Genomic DNA, 15,752 nt, shown 5'->3' on the forward strand with positions numbered 1-15,752 from the left:
GACTTAGGAAACAGCGTGGTGCCCCTTAGCTTAGAGAGACGGCAATGAAGAAATGTCTGAGCAGCACCCCCTCCATGTATCCCCAGCATCCTCTACCCTGGTTCTCTCCCTACCCTTTACCTGGATGGCCTCCCTCGCTCCATGTGTTCCTGGGAGTCCACTGAGAGCAACTTCCCCATAGGTGAAAACAATGAGTGACCAATTGACTTTAGAATGGTGGGTCAGAGAGGGCAGCAAAAACGTATCCACTTGGTTTCTGTTTACTTTTCGGGGAAAATCTCATTTTAGCATTTTTAGTTGCTCTAGCTTGTTATCTATTCAAGTAGATAGCAAGTAGTGGGACAGCTCAGGCAGTCTTGTCCAGCACTTTTAAGCAGCGAGAAGACTGAGGATCTAGCCCTGCTTCTTGAAGCTGGGGAAGTTCGTCAGGCCCCGTGATTCTTCATCTTCTGAAGGAAAATGGAGACTTTCAGACTAGGAGATAGGCCTATCCTCTGACATTATCAAAAATATCAAAGAGATAATACATGTAAAAGCACTTGGTAAATTGTGACAAGTAAAAAATTAAGGTTGTTCATGGTTGCATTTCAAGTCCTGTTGCCAAGATTTTTTTTCATGCGTGTGTGTGTGTGTGTGTGTGTGTGTGTGTGTAGGTTGAGCCTCCAGAAAATTTGTGAATGAAGGAGTTGAGTGGCAAGAAACTTTTCTATTGGCCAATAAATGTCTCATGGTTTCTGTTTGGCTGGTCATTCCATATGTGGTGGAGCTATTTTTCATCCCTTTCCTATTACAGCTCCCAGGACATCATTACACACAGAGACAATGTAGCAGTGGATGTGACACAGTTGAGCCAGTTTGAAGATACTTATGGAGGGCACATGGTAAATGCCCAATAGATTACTTTGAACGTCTAAGTGAGGCAGATACTCTATGAAGTGCTCAAAACAGCCCCGAGCATGTCATTGGTAACTTACAGCCCCTTGAACCCAGCCATAGACTCTAATTTCTTGGGAAAACAAAGTGCTTACCATCAGCTGTGTTATTCGCAAAATAGAGCTCTGGAAGCCCCAGTGGGGATATAAGAACTGGATGGAATTCATCTTTAAATTTAATACTGGGTCCTTAAGAAGGAAAATATGTAAAACAATTAGAAAAAGAAGATAATGGATGATAATAAATGTCACTTATTGATTAGCTGGGTCAAAACTCTAGCTTACAAAACTCATTTGCAAAACTACAAAGCTTTCTTAAAGGCCATAGCTATCATTAGTAGAAATGAATCACACAAAGAATTTAAGAAGAGGCTTCCTAATCGAAACAAACAAACAAACAAAAAATCATATGCAATCGCTACCTACCCACTGTAGTATTCCCCATAATGAGTGGGGCTTTGGGGATACTGGTTTTCAGCTCCAGAAGGTCATTCAAGGTCACAGGCATGATCCAAGTAGTTCGTTCCCCTTGGAACATCAGCCTTCTCTTATTTGGATCTTCTGCCATTCTCTGTAGAGAAGCAAATTTAACATGCTTTCTGGGTATCCAAAGTATAATTGGCTGGTCATTTTAGCTTTCTGAAGAAACTCAACTTGTAGAGATCAGGAAGAGTGGCCTGTTTGGCACTATCAGGCAATGCTGCATAAACGTCATGCTAGGGATGGAGAGGAGTCCACAAGAAGCGAGGGTGTGAAGGAGCAGCATGGGATGGTGTGAGCGTCTTAGTCTGGAATTAATCTTTTATTTACTTATGAGAGAGAGAGAAGCAGGGAGAGAGAATGGGCATGTCTGGGCCTCCAGCCACTGTTAATGAACTCCAGACGAATGTGCCACCATGTGCATCTGGCTTAAATGCGTTCTGGGGAATTGAACCCAGGTCCTTAGGCTTCACAGGCAAGTGTCTTAACTGCTAAGCCATCTCTCCTGCCCTTACTCTGGAATTAAAATGCCAGACTTTTTGTTCAAGTTCTGCCTAACAGGTCCCTGAAAAAAATAAGAACTTCCACAGGAAATTCCACTTTGATGTGAAAGAGAAAGAACTTGGCTCCCAGGTAAAGATGCAGATCATAGTTCTGATAACTTATCTCACCACTAAATGTATATATGCACATTTATTGGCTTTTGTAACATCTTTTCTACAAATTACAACATTTCTGCAGGCAAGGCAGAGAGCAGCTGAGAAGTTTTCTTCCCAGTTCTGAGGAACCTGTAGGTAATCACATTTTTTTTAATTTTTTTTTATTTTTTTAAATTTTATTTATTTATTTATTTGACAGTGAGAGACACAGAGAGAAAGACAGATAGAGGGAGAGAGAGAGAATGGGCGAGCCAGGGCTTCCAGCCTCTGCAAACGAACTCCAGACGCGTGTGCCCCCTTGTGCATCTGGCTAACGTGGGACGTGGGGAACCGAGCCTCGAACCGGGGTCCGTAGGCTTCACAGGCAAGTGCTTAACCACTAACCCATCTCTCCAGCCCACCATTTTTTTTTTATTAACATTTTCCATGATTATAAAATATATCCCATGGTAATTCCCTCCCTCCCCACCCCCACACTTTCCCATTTGAAATTCCATTCTCCATCATATTACCTCCCCATTACAATCATTGTAATTACATATGTACAATATCAACCTATTAAGTATCCTCCTCCCTTCCTTTCTCTACCCTTTATGTCTCCTTTTTAACTTACTGGCCTCTGCTACTAAGTATTTTCATTTTCACACAGAAGCCCAGTCATCTGTAGCTAGGATCCACATATGAGAGAGAACATGTGGCACTTGGCTTTCTGGGCCTGGGTTACCTGACTTAGTATAATACTTTCCAGGTCCATCCATTTTTCTGCAAATTTCATAACTTCATTTTTCTTTACCGCTGAGTAGAACTCCACACATTTTTTTTTTTTTAAGGTAGGGTCTCACTCTAGCCCAGGCTGACCTGGAATTCACTATACAGTATAGTCTCAGGGTGGCCTCGAACTCACAGTGATCCTCCTACCTCTGCCTCCCAAGTGCTGGGATTAAAGGCGTATGCCACCATGCCTGCCCCCCCCATAAATCAGGAAGCAATGGAACTGAATTCCTGGTCACATGACTCAAAGAACTTTCATCTTTGGGGATTAGGACAAAAATTTCTTATAAGCAAAGTTTTTCTTAGAAAATATCCCTTAAATACTTAGCAGGTGTAGTGTATGAATGGAGTTTTTATAACCCCCCTTTTCTTTTTCAAGGTAGGGTCTCACTCTAGCTCAAGCTGACCTGGAATTCACTATGTAGTCTCAGGGTGGCCTTGAACTCACAGTGATCCTTCTACCTCTGCCTCCTGAGTGCTGGGATTAAAGGCATGCACCACCACACCCGGCTACAACTCTACATATATCTATAATTAATCTACATAGATCTATGTTTACACAATGCACTTTTAAATAGTGCATTTATAGTCAGGTGTCTGAGTTCTCAGACTCTGAGGGGTGCACAGGGCTGAGAGCTTCTGAGAAGTCAATGGGACTTGCACTGCTCTCTCGTGCTTTCTCCAATGCGTAGTTGTGGAGTGTGAATGTAGACATACCATACTACTTACATCATTCCTTCTCTTCTTCTTCCTGCCTGAGCTAAACTAGAGGTTAACTGCAAAAACAGTGCAATCCCATTGTTCTAAGTATCATGTCACTCTTGACTGGCTTTGCATATTGCCTTTAAGGTAGCTCACAGTGTAGCTGTGAGACTGTGTGTCATCTACACTCTGACCTCAGGATTTTCAGCTGATGGGGTTCAACCAGAGTGCTTCGGAGGCCCTGGCAGTACCTCTCTTCCAAGATGACTGCTTCAATTAGCTACTGCAGAGCCTGAACAAGTCTCTAAAATGGGGTATTGCTCCATTATCATGGTGGACACACTTCCAACTTTTAATATCTAGAGTGTGGTGATTCCCTTGAGTAATCCAAAACGGCATATACTACATCGTGTGATCAAATAACCAAAGTACAGCATCTTACTATCAGTTCAGGAGGAAATATAGGTTCCTGGGATGGATCCAAGGGCTGGAATTCATCTTCATTATACAGTTTTGTGCACATCTAACAAAACAAGACAAAACACAAATGGAAATTCAGAGTTACAGAAAGAGGCACAGGAATATTTAAGTGTGAGAATTCAGACACAGCACCTCTGTCTGATTCCTCTAAAATGAGGTACCAACTCCACAGGACACCCAGAATGTAACCCTTCCCAGCAGGACCATAGGATGGTTTCCTCAGCATGTATATTGGGTCTTATAGCAGACAGCTTCAGGTTCACTGAGATAAACTTCCAGACCAGGCACAGTTATGGAGGAAGGGATATTTAGTGAAGCCTACAGATGCTGGCCTGCCTTCACAGGACCAAGCAGAGAGAGAGGGAGAGGCACAAGCCAAAAAACAAAAAGCACACAGCATAGCACACTTCAAGAACTCCTGCTAGGCACCCTTTGCATATCTTTAGATTGAAATCTGAAACCCACCATCACACCTTAAGATCCACCCAGTGACACTGCCTCCAGCCAGGTGGCAGCAGATGCAAACTACAAACAAATAAACAACTGAATATATTGGGGGACACCTATTCTCTTCAAATCACCACATTCTGCCCCTAGCCCCCAATATATTTATAACCATCACATATTGTAAATTGTACTCAGTTCAATTTCAAAACTCCCCACAGTCTTGATCAACTTAAGATATTAAGACCTGTAAAATCAAACAAGTTAAACATTTCTAACATATAAAGGCACAGAGTAAACATTTTCAACTGTATAAGGCATAGAAAGGAGAGACTAAAACAATGCAAATTTACCCACCATCAAACAAACATCAAACTTCTGCAGTTCAAGTCCAATACAACCAAAGACCGACAGTCTCCAGATTTTCCAATTCTGCCCCTCCAGCTGGGCAGAGTAGCCAGGAAACCCTTCTATCTTAGGCTAACAGTGCACTCTATGGTAGCCCTTGCATAGTCCTGGTATATCCAAAACATCTTGAGGTCTTCAAGCAAACCACAGTCCATCTTACAAGGGCTCTTTCAGCCTATCAGGGCATCATGCCCTGCCTCATGCTGCATCTCAGCAGCAACTCCTGGAACCATGTGCAATTCATGACCACGCCTCACATTTTCCAAAGGCTCTTTCAGCCTATCAGGGCATCAGGCCCTACCTCATGCTGCATCTCAGTGGCAGCTCCTGGAAGCATGTGCAATTCATGACCACTCCTCGCATTTTCATGCTTCTGAAACCAACACCAGGTGTGAAGGACACAGCCATATTCTTAATTCACAGACAAAATAAATCATAACCTTGAAAAGCAGGTTCCTTCTCCAGTCAACTCTTTCCAAAAGTGTTTGCATTTCTATGATAGTCTTTCCTCAGGCATCCTTTCCATGGTAAAACAATTGGATCATCTTCCTTTAAGATTGCTAATGTGTTTGACAATAGCAGATTCAGTAACCTAAAACCAGTCTCAGTGCCTGTAATTTTAACTTGCTTGAGGTTTTCCAGCTTAAAATCTTAAATCTCTCAGTCCAATATCTTTAGCCAAGCACATCAGTCCATTACAAATTTAACCTTGATCAAACTCTCTGGGCCTGGGCATCAGGATACAGCCAGCCCTTATGCCAGTAGCCCAGTTCCAACAAAGTCCTCTGAAGTCTTTCCTTCCCCTAAGAAATCTCCTAAGCCAAGCCTTGAAGTTCAATATTGTCTACACTTAGAATTCTCAAACTCTCATCATAATAGTCCATAAAACTTGGCTTACCACTCCAGAAGGCATCTTCATTTGCAAGCACCAAGTCCATGCCTATTCCTCCAAAACAAAGGTTCCAAAAGATCAGCATCCACATGGTCAGGTTCATCTTACCTCACTTCTGGTACCAAATTCTATAGCAGATAGATTCAGGTTCGCTGAGATAAACTTCCAGACCAGGAACAGTTATGGAGGAAGGGATATTAATTGAAGCCTACAGGTCCAGGGGGAAGTTCCATAAATGGCAGAAGAAGCTGGCCTGCCTTCACAGGACCAAGTGGAGAGAGAGAGAAATACAAGCCTAAAGGTCAAAAGCCACAGCATACTTCAGCTAGGAACTTCAGCTAGGCACACTTGGCATATCTTTAGATTGAAATCTGAAACCCACCATCACACCTTAAGATCCACCCAGTGACACTGCCTCCAGCCAGGTGGCAGCAGATGCAAACTACAAACAAATAAACAACTGAATATATTGGGGCCATCTATTCTATTCAAACCACCACAGGTCTGGACTTTCTCCTTCTGTGTCAGAAATTGTGCTTTGTCCCTCTGCACCATTGTTATAACATGAGCTCACAGCTCTCTTAGTGCTGTTTGGGGCCCTGGGATGCCCAGACTAAGGCATAGAGTGTCCATGTTTCCAGAGGCATGTGGGTTGTGTGGCCAGCCTCATGGATGTCACAGGCCTCCCTTCTCCTTTCTGGAGTTCTTTAAGGCTTTTGATGACCCCAATTCTCTTCTTTTGCCCTTTATTCATGGACAAGAATAGAGAACTCTGATACACTGGAATCTATGTCAGTGTTTCTTGTGTTTGTGTCAACCCCAACTGAAATAGAAAACCAAACACTTACCTTTTCCTCTCCACTCACGAGAGAGCTCTCATCTTCATCCATGCAGCACTTTCCTGACCCTTTCATTTGGCAAATTGTAGATTCCTTAGGAAGTAATGCAGTTTAAGTCAACTTCACTAGTTGGTTCTTTAAACACTCCACATGAGATCCTGACCCTGCAATCTGCCAAAGGAGTGAGATGCACTCTTGGATCTTCCACTTCTATGCTCAGCCGAAGGGAATGAAGGTCCCTGAGCCATTTGCCTCAGTCTTGTTATTGGTCTACAATTCTGAGAAGAGAGAGCTCATAGTTTGGAGCAAAAAGTGTTCACAAAAATAAATAATAAGACCTGGGAGGTAGAAGTAGGAAGGTCAGCTTTAGTTATAATAAAGTATGAGGGCCAACGTGGGCCATTGGCTCACAAAGAAAAAGAAAAGAAGGAAAGAAAGAGAGAAGAAAAAAGAAAGGAAGGAAGAAAGAAAGAAAAAGGAAAGAGCGCTGGGGACATAGCTTAGTGGTGTGGCACTTGCCTTGTATGTGCAAGGCCCTGGGTTAGAGCCCCAGCACCACAGAGAACAAAACCCTCTATCTGAATTCCTGGAAGGGTAGGTGGCAAGCTATCCAGCTACTGAACAATTAGAGAAAAGCATAGGGAGTGTGCAACCATGTTACCAGTGGAGACTTGCAAACAGTGTCTGTCTAGGCTCAGAGTTAGAGTCCCTGGGATTAGTCAGTTGAGGCTTCTCAGTGGAAGTGAGATACTTGGAGGATAGTAAGCTGTGGCCATCAATCCAAGTGGATTGCTTTTCTTTTCTTAGCAGTGAGAGTGATAAACATGAGTCTTTTATTAAAATTTTATTTATTTATTTATTTGAGAAAGAGATAGAGAAAAGGAGAGAGAGAGAGAGAGAGAGAGAGAGAGAGAGAGGGAGAGGGAGAGGGAGAGAGAATGGATGCACTAGGCCTCCAGCCACTGCAAATGAACTCCAGATGCATGCGCCCCCTTGTGCATCTGGTTTATGTGGGTTCTGGGGGATCGAACCAGGGTCCTTTGGCTTTGTAGGCAAATGCCTTAACCGCTAAGCCATCTCTCCAGTCCCACCATGAATCTTTAATGACATCCTGAGAAGACAAAATGCTTTTAAAATTCTTTGTATGTGGGCTGGGGAGATGGCCAAGTGATTAAAGTCAGTTATTATAAAGGCTGATTGTCCAGGTTCCATTCCCCAGTACCCACATAAAGCAAGATGTACTAAGTAGCAAATATGCCTGGAATTTGTTTCCAGCAGCAAGAGGTCCTGGTGCACCTCTCTCTTTCTCTCTCCTTTCCTCCCTCCCTCCCTCCCTCTCTTTCTCTCTCCTTCTCTCTCATAAATGAAGAAAAGTGTTCAATAATATAAAAACATCTACACACAAATATAAACAAGGCAAACCGTCAAATTTATTTGTATATTATTGGAGTCATTGTGAATTATTTGGATGATTCAAAGACCAAACCATTTAGTCTTAATTTTTAAGACGTTAGGAGCAGGACATTGGTAGTGTTTTTGGCCTGAATCCATTTGTCAGTTACTGTCACCATTACCCACTGTCATACCTATTTTACTTTTCTTTTATTATTTTTTCCTTTCCTCCCTCTCTTCTTTCTTTTTTTGTGTATGTGTGTAGCATGTGTGCATATTTGTGTGCATGTGACACGGGAACATGTGTGTACAGGCTCACATATCCCATGCGCACATTTGTGGAGGCCAAAGGAGGATATTGGCTGCCTTTTATTGTTATGCATTATTTCCCTGAGACAGTATTTCGCCCAACCTGGAGCCCCCATGTTTTAGTTAGATTAGCTAACCAACAAGTCCCAGCGATTCTCCTGTTCCACCTTGCTTAGCACTGGGGTTATAGGCATGTGTGGCCATGTCCAGCTTTTAAAAAATATTTTCACTTATTTGCAAATGGTGGGGATGATTGCTCCAGGACTTCTTGCCATTGCAAACTCCAGACACATGTGCTACTTTGTGCATCTGGCTTTACATGGATACTGGGGAATTGAACCCTGGGGTATCAGGCTTAATGTCTAGCTGTTTTATGTGGCACTGGGGATTGAACTCAGGCCCTCCTGCTTTCACAGGAAGTACTCTTACTCACTGACTCATCTCCCCAGCTTCCCTCCCTCCCTTTCTCTTTTTTCCTTCCTTCCTTCCTTCCTTCCTTCCTTCCTTCCTTCCTTCCTTCCTTCCTTCCTTCCTTCCTTCCCTCCCTCCCTCCCTCCCTCCGTCCCTCCCTCCCTCCTTCCTTCCTTCCTTCCTTCCTTCCTTCTTTTCCCTTCCCTCTCCATTGCCTTCTCCTACCCCTTTGTTTCTCCTTTTCTTTTTGAGGTAGGGTCACGGTCTAGCTCAGGTTGACCTTGAATTCAGTATGTAGTCTCAGGTTGGCCTTGAACTCATAGCGATCCTCCTACCTGTGCTGCCCAAGTGCTGAGATTAAAGGTGTACACCATCACACCCAGTTTCTCTCCATCTTTCTTTCTTTCTTTCCTTCCTTCCTTCCTTCCTTCCTTCCTTCCTTCCTTCCTTCCTTCCTTCCTTCCTTCTTTCTTTCTTCCCCTCCCTCCCTCTCTCTCTCTTTCTCTTTCTTTCTTCCTTTTTTTAAAAAATGAAACAGTGTCTCACACTGTAGCCCAGACTGACTTGAAACTCACTATGTACCTCAATCTGGCCTCCAGCTTGTGGCACTCCTGCCTAGCTTCACTTATCATTCTTTTTTTTTTTTTTTTTTTTTAACCTTTTCAGTGAATACCACCACAGGATGTGTGACAATCTGGAGATAATTGCTTCATATGTGAAATCAAGGAGGCCTGAGTCTAGTTCCTGGTGTCATGTATTATCCCAGTATAATCAATTAAAATGGGATAATAAAACCCATCCCAAACAAGTTAGCTAGACTGAACTGTGAGGAACTCCATACAGCATCTGGCATGTAGGAACTACTGTAAGGTGGTAGCTGGCACTTTAAACTTTTAACTCAGTAAGGAATTTAGATATAGGCACCTTGGTATTCACAACAAAGGAATTGACATTTCCTAGTTTTGCTACACTTTAATACAGATTTTTTAAAAAAATTATTTATATACATATATAATATATTATATCTAATATATTATTATAATTATTATAATATATATAATATAATATAATATATATATAATACATTACATATATTTTATATATTATATATATATATATATATATATATATATATATATATATAATATGTTGATTTCAATAGCCTATTTTATGTGAAAGTTCATTAAAACACTAGGTCAACCGAATGGATAAACACACATATATTGATATGTGTATTATTTTACTTACCACACAGAATGTTTTCCCACTTTCCACAATTGGTCGATATCCGGTACATCGGCACAAATTACCTGATTAATAAGGAATAAGGTTTTGAGGTATGCTATAGAAGTATTTTGCATATGTGTGCTTAATATTTTCAGTGGAATATCTATTTTAGTAACTAGATTCTTTTCTGGTACCTAAATCCAGAAAGATTCTTTGGGGAAAAAAATGCAATTACATCCCTCAAAGGCCCGTGTATTAAAGGCCTGATCCTGAGGCTGATAGTTTTGATAGGTGATGGAGCCCTCAGGAGGTGGGGCCTAGTGGAAGGTCCTCAGGTCATTTGAGATGTGTCCTTGAAAACGACGGTGGGGTTCTACTGTCTCTTCTTCTTTTCTCCATAGCTGTGAGGTGAGCAGCCTTGCTTGGTCACATGCTTCCAGTGTGATGCACAGCCCCACTTTGGGTCCCAAGTAATGAGGTCAAGAGATCACAGACTGTAACCTCAAAAACTGTGTGCCAAAGTAAACCCTTTCTCTTTATAAATTATATCAGGCACTTGGTCATAGTAATGGAAAGCTGATCAACACAGGGTCATTCTTCCCAGTCACTGTTCTCCTGGGATTACTCCAGCCACATGTGTCACCGGCTACCTAAAGCATGATATTGACTTGTCACCCAAGTGTGCTGGGTCACTTGTGGGTGAAACTTACTTTCCTTCTTGGATTGTAAGCTTCTGAAGAGGCAAGGGTTGGAGGTCACCGAACCACACAGAAAAGCAAAGTCTATGTCTTTTAGTAGCTAAGTAGCTAGTGTTATTTTAGTCAGTCAGCATTTCTAATATATGGTAGAAAGGGTGAAGGAAACCATTATCTTTGAAAACCTATATGCAAAGTTTGCAACCTGTATGAAGGATATTTATGAAAAGGTCTTAATAACATGGGGAAGTTTTTATGCTGTTAAAATTGTAATGCAATATAAAAATACAAATATAATAGTTGCAAGTACTGAAACTCAACAAACAATGTAAAAGATGGAATGAATAAGGAAGTATTGGGCTGGAGAGATGGCTTAGTGGTTAAAGCACTTGCCTGCAAAGCCTAAGGACCTAGGTTTGATTCCCTAGTACCCACATAAGCCAGATGCACAAGGTAGTGCATGCATCTGGAGTTTGTTTGTAGTGGTATGAAGCCCTGGCATGCCCATTCTCTTTTGCTCTCTCCCTCCCTCCCTCTCTCCCTCTCCTTTATTCTCTTCTCTCTCTGTCTCAAATAAATATATATATTTTTAAAAGAAAGCATTTGACAGTGGTTGTCTGTTGGCAGCAGAATCATACATAAGATTTTCTTTGTCTTTTAAATTTTGAGCAATTTCTAGAACATGCTTTTTCATACTAAAAAGCTTATCTCAGGCTGGAGAGATAGCTTAGCAGTTAATGTGTTTGCCTGTGAAGCCTAAGGACCCATGTTCAACTCTCCAGATCCCATGTAAGCCAGATGCACAAAGTGACTCATATGCAAGGTTTCATGTGCACACATCTGGAGTGCCATTACAGTGGCTGGAGGCCCTGGCATGCCAATTCTTTCCTTCCTCACTCTCATTCTCTGTTGGGCTTGCCTCAAAAAAAATCTTATCTCCAATTATTAAGTTCAATTATAGTTAAAAATATTCTGAAACAATGTGCATGTGAAGATAGGGCATGTTTGAACACCTAGAAGAAAAGTGTGTGGAAACATACCAGTGAGTCATGTGGAAACTCAGGTTACAAGTACACTCCTTCCTTTTTAGTAGAACAAGGACAGTCCAAGAAGAAACTGCATATACAATAATGATTGCTAAAAGGGAAACTATCATTAAAGGATGTGAATTTAGAATTCATCTTTAGAATGGAGGGAAGGAGGCATGACTCCTAGACCATAATTAAAAGGCATGAGATAGAAGTATCTGAGAGACAATTAATACTTTCTTTCTGCTAAAAAAAGAGATAAAGCACACATTCAAGTTTAGTGTGAGCCAGGATCAGTTTTGTCTGTTTTGGTCACAGAATCAGTGCCAACTCTTCAAGTTCTACTGAAGAAAGATAATTTTACCCATTAGTGAATTTCTTCTAATTCTAAAACAAAGGATGGAATTCAAATTTTTAATTCTCCTAGTCTTGAAGGGAAAAGACTAAATTACATGAAACAGTGATTTATGCTACTTTGTGCATTTTAGAAATTATATGCTTATACTAACTGTACATTTTATTTATTTATTTTTTTTGGAGACAGGGTCTCTGTGTAGTACAGTTTGGCTTTGAACTAGCAATGTTCCTCTTTCAGCATTCCAAGTACTTGGATTACAGGTGAGCACCATCACACCTAGCTAATGACATTTCTTTGAACTTATATCATTGCTTTTCTTAGGCTATGGAGATATATGTTGTTAGTGTGGCTAACATTTATAATCCTAGAAAAGGCACAAGTATTCTCTTTAAGTTGTCTGTATTTAGGCAAGTGCCTTAACTACTAAGCTATCTCTCCAGCCCAAGTTGTCTGTATTTAGCCAAATTTAACAGGTCTCCTCTTCCTTTCATTCTCTTCCCCGCCCCTCCCCTCTCCTCTTCTTTCTTTTTTTCTCCAATGTTGAGGACGGAATCCAGAGCCTCATGCATGCTAAGCAAGCACTCTGCCACTGATGCCCTCAGCTGCTAATTGATGACAGTATTTCCATCCTGATGGTTGTCATGTGAATTACAGGCACAGAATCCAGAAGGAAATGATCCGTCTTTCTTTGTAAATTTTTTAAAAAATTTGTTTGCAGGGGGAGGGGAGAGATATAGATAGAGATAGAGATAGACATAGACATAGAGATAGAGAGAGAAAGAGAGAATATGAATGGATGCTCCAGGGCTTCTTGCCATGCAAATGAACTCTAGATGAATGTTCCATTTTGTGCATCTGGCTTATGTGGGTACTGGGGAATCAAACCCAGGCCATTAGGCTTTGCAAGGAAGGACCACCTCTCCAGCCTCAGCAATAATACCTCTTTCTATGACTGTCTACACATAGTTAAACCAACAAAAACTGGAAAAATCCCTAAATTCCTCATTTTTAAAGGTGTTGATGACTCACTACCTGTCCTTTCACTGAAGAAAGGACTACTGGTTCCTTAATCCACACGGGTTTGGTTAACACTAATTGAAGCCACAGGTCAAAGTTTTAATAGCACAATCAGAAAGTGAACAATTTTGAGTGAAGAAGGTATTGTTGAGTGGTAAGAGAAAATATTAAGAAATATCTATATGCCAGCTATACTTAAATTGAAATTTTCCTTAGTTTTATTCTGTGTCTTTATATCATAACTGGGTTTTGTCCAGGTTTGTTTTTGAAAAGAATAAGAAATTTTCTTCTAATATTCACAAGTTTTCAGCTGGGTGTGGTGGCCCACACCTTTAGACCTAGTACTTGGGAGGCTGGGTTACGAAGACCTTGGTGAGTTTGAGTCATTTTGAGGCTACAGAGTGAGATCCAGGTCTGCTTGGGCTAGTGTGAATCCTTGCCTTGAAACAAACCAACAACCCCCTAGAATATTCATGTTTTCATTCATAGCATCCTTCTAATGATAACTAGTGACAAGTGAAAAGTGTGTGGAAACATACCAGTGAGTCATGTGGAAACTCAGGTTACGAGTACACTCCTTCCTTTTTAGTAGCATAAGAACATTCCAAGAAGAAACTGCATACACAATAATGATTGCTAAAAGGGAAACTATCATTAAAGGATGTGAATTTAGAATTCATCTTTAGAATGGAGGGAAGGAGACATGACTCCTAGACCATAATTAAAAGGCATGAGATAGAAGTATTTGAGAGACAATTAATACTTTCTTTCTGCTAAAAAGAGAGATAAAGCACACATTCAAGTTTAGTGTGAGCCAGGATCAGTTTTGTCTGTCTGTTTTGGTCACAGAATCAGTGCCAACTCTTCAAGTTCTACTGAAGAAAGATAATTTTACCCATTAGTGAATTTCTTCTAATTATAAAACAAAGGATGGAATTCAAAATTTTAATTCTCCTAGTCTTGAAGGGAAAAGTCTAAATTACATGAAACAGTGATTCATGCTACTTTGTGCATTTTAGAAATTATATGCTTATACTAACTATACATTTGATTTTTTTTTTTTGGAGACAGGGTCTCTGTGTAGTACAGTAGCTTGGTGGATTTGTGGTAGAAAACTGCATTTGTTAATATGCTTTCTTGGATAGACAGTTGCAATTTCTCACTTAAATTTGATAGCTATGTTTCCATAGATTGAATTGGTAACTTTGATTACAACAACTGGTTATCATCTGATGAAGAGCCAGTCAGGACATAAAGCTGTGGAGTATCTGAGAGTCTCTCCTTGGCAAAGTCAGTGTCAGTAAACAATGCTGATGGATGATTCAGTCAGATTAATTCAAATCCAGATGGCAGAATCTTCTTCTTCCACCCTGCCCATTTCCACATTTGGAAAAGACTGTGTTAGAGGCGGCCCACTGAAGTACCCTTGCCAAGCTAACAAAAAGCTTCAGGCCTGTGATGAAACCAACATTGCCCCAGCTCTTGGCACTACTGCTGCCAAAATGAACACAGCTCTTTCTGGAAAGATCTTAGGAGGCTGGCTAGGGAGCCATTTTTAGGTTCCTGAGCACTTCCCATCCTGTGTCCTGCCTGCTCAGGGTCAAGTTTAAAGCTCACCTCCAAGGGCTTCGGTGATCTGTTCAGGGGTGGGCTCAGGGTGGTTCCTGAGCAGTGTGTAGATGGACATCACCATGCCTGGGCTGCAGAAGCCACACTGCGTGCCATGACACTTGGCAAGCCGTTCCTGGGAGACATTGGCACACAGTTACACCTGGCATTCCTCTGCTTTGCACTCCAACCAGAGGTGAAACACGTAGCTCAGCCTTTCCCAGATGACTGCCCCCCCCAAATAAAACTTGAAGTCAGATGCATATCATTTTTGCCCTCAAGAAAGAAGAATTGTTACTAACAGGAATTAAATCAGTTCCCTCTGGAGCCCAGTTTCCTTATTTGTGGAATGGAAAGTGTAGAGAAATAAAATGCCTTGGAGCCATTCTCATGTGAGCGTTTCTTCTTCCTACAGCTCATGTATCCTGTCACTTTGGATGTCTCATTTGACATTTCTCTTAAATAGTTTGTATTTACTTATGAAGGGGTGAGGAGAGAGGGAGTATGGCATGCCAGGGCCTCTGCCACTGCAAAGGAATTCCAGGCGCGCCACTTTGTACATGTAGCTTCACGTGGACACTAGGGAACAGAACTCAAGCTGTCAGGCTTTGCAAACAGGCAACTTTTAACCACGGAACCATTTCTCCAGCCCCTGTTAAACATTTCTTTATCTTCAAATTAGGGTAATAACGGCATGTGCTTTACCGAATGGTTATAAATGAATGAATGTGTGCACAGCATTTAGCATAGTTTCTGGAAAGGCATTTCCACCCCTGTTTTCTGTGTATATTATCGAGTTTTTGATGTATTAAGTGACAGTCTATATGCATGCTTTAAAATTAATTGCTATTGATTGGGCTGGTCACACATGGAATTTATACATCTTCAGTGCTATCCATTGACAAACTAAACAATGAAAAAATAGGGAGAAAGAACAGTTTTCCCCATGCAACAACCCTATGGCATAAAGCTGCAGCTGGGAGCCATGAATGCCAGCCTTGGTCTTGGGGACGGCATGGTTGTGTTGGGTCCATTTCTATGTGGCCGTTTTGGATGGTCCGTGTAAGCCAGGCTGAGTGTGGCAGGGAGAGCCTCCATGT

At 41.4% G+C, this 15,752-nt stretch overlaps 1 protein-coding gene across 1 annotated transcript in view; it reads right to left on the bottom strand.

Annotated features, from left to right (window-relative positions):
• LOC101595411 (aldehyde oxidase 4) overlaps positions 1 to 15,752 on the bottom strand; it is a 67,144-nt gene that overhangs the window by 40,636 nt on the left and 10,756 nt on the right. The window contains exons 5-10 of the mRNA XM_004653588.2: positions 14,662 to 14,788; positions 9,968 to 10,029; positions 6,617 to 6,700; positions 3,987 to 4,067; positions 1,359 to 1,503; positions 1,029 to 1,121 (exon numbers count right to left, since the gene is read on the bottom strand). Of these exons, the coding sequence (XP_004653645.2) occupies positions 1,029 to 1,121; positions 1,359 to 1,503; positions 3,987 to 4,067; positions 6,617 to 6,700; positions 9,968 to 10,029; positions 14,662 to 14,788 (592 nt within the window). The remainder of the gene's footprint in view (positions 1 to 1,028; positions 1,122 to 1,358; positions 1,504 to 3,986; positions 4,068 to 6,616; positions 6,701 to 9,967; positions 10,030 to 14,661; positions 14,789 to 15,752) is intronic.

This window comes from Jaculus jaculus, chromosome 4, assembly GCF_020740685.1.
Source record: "Jaculus jaculus isolate mJacJac1 chromosome 4, mJacJac1.mat.Y.cur, whole genome shotgun sequence".
NCBI classification, from domain to species: domain Eukaryota; kingdom Metazoa; phylum Chordata; class Mammalia; order Rodentia; family Dipodidae; genus Jaculus; species Jaculus jaculus.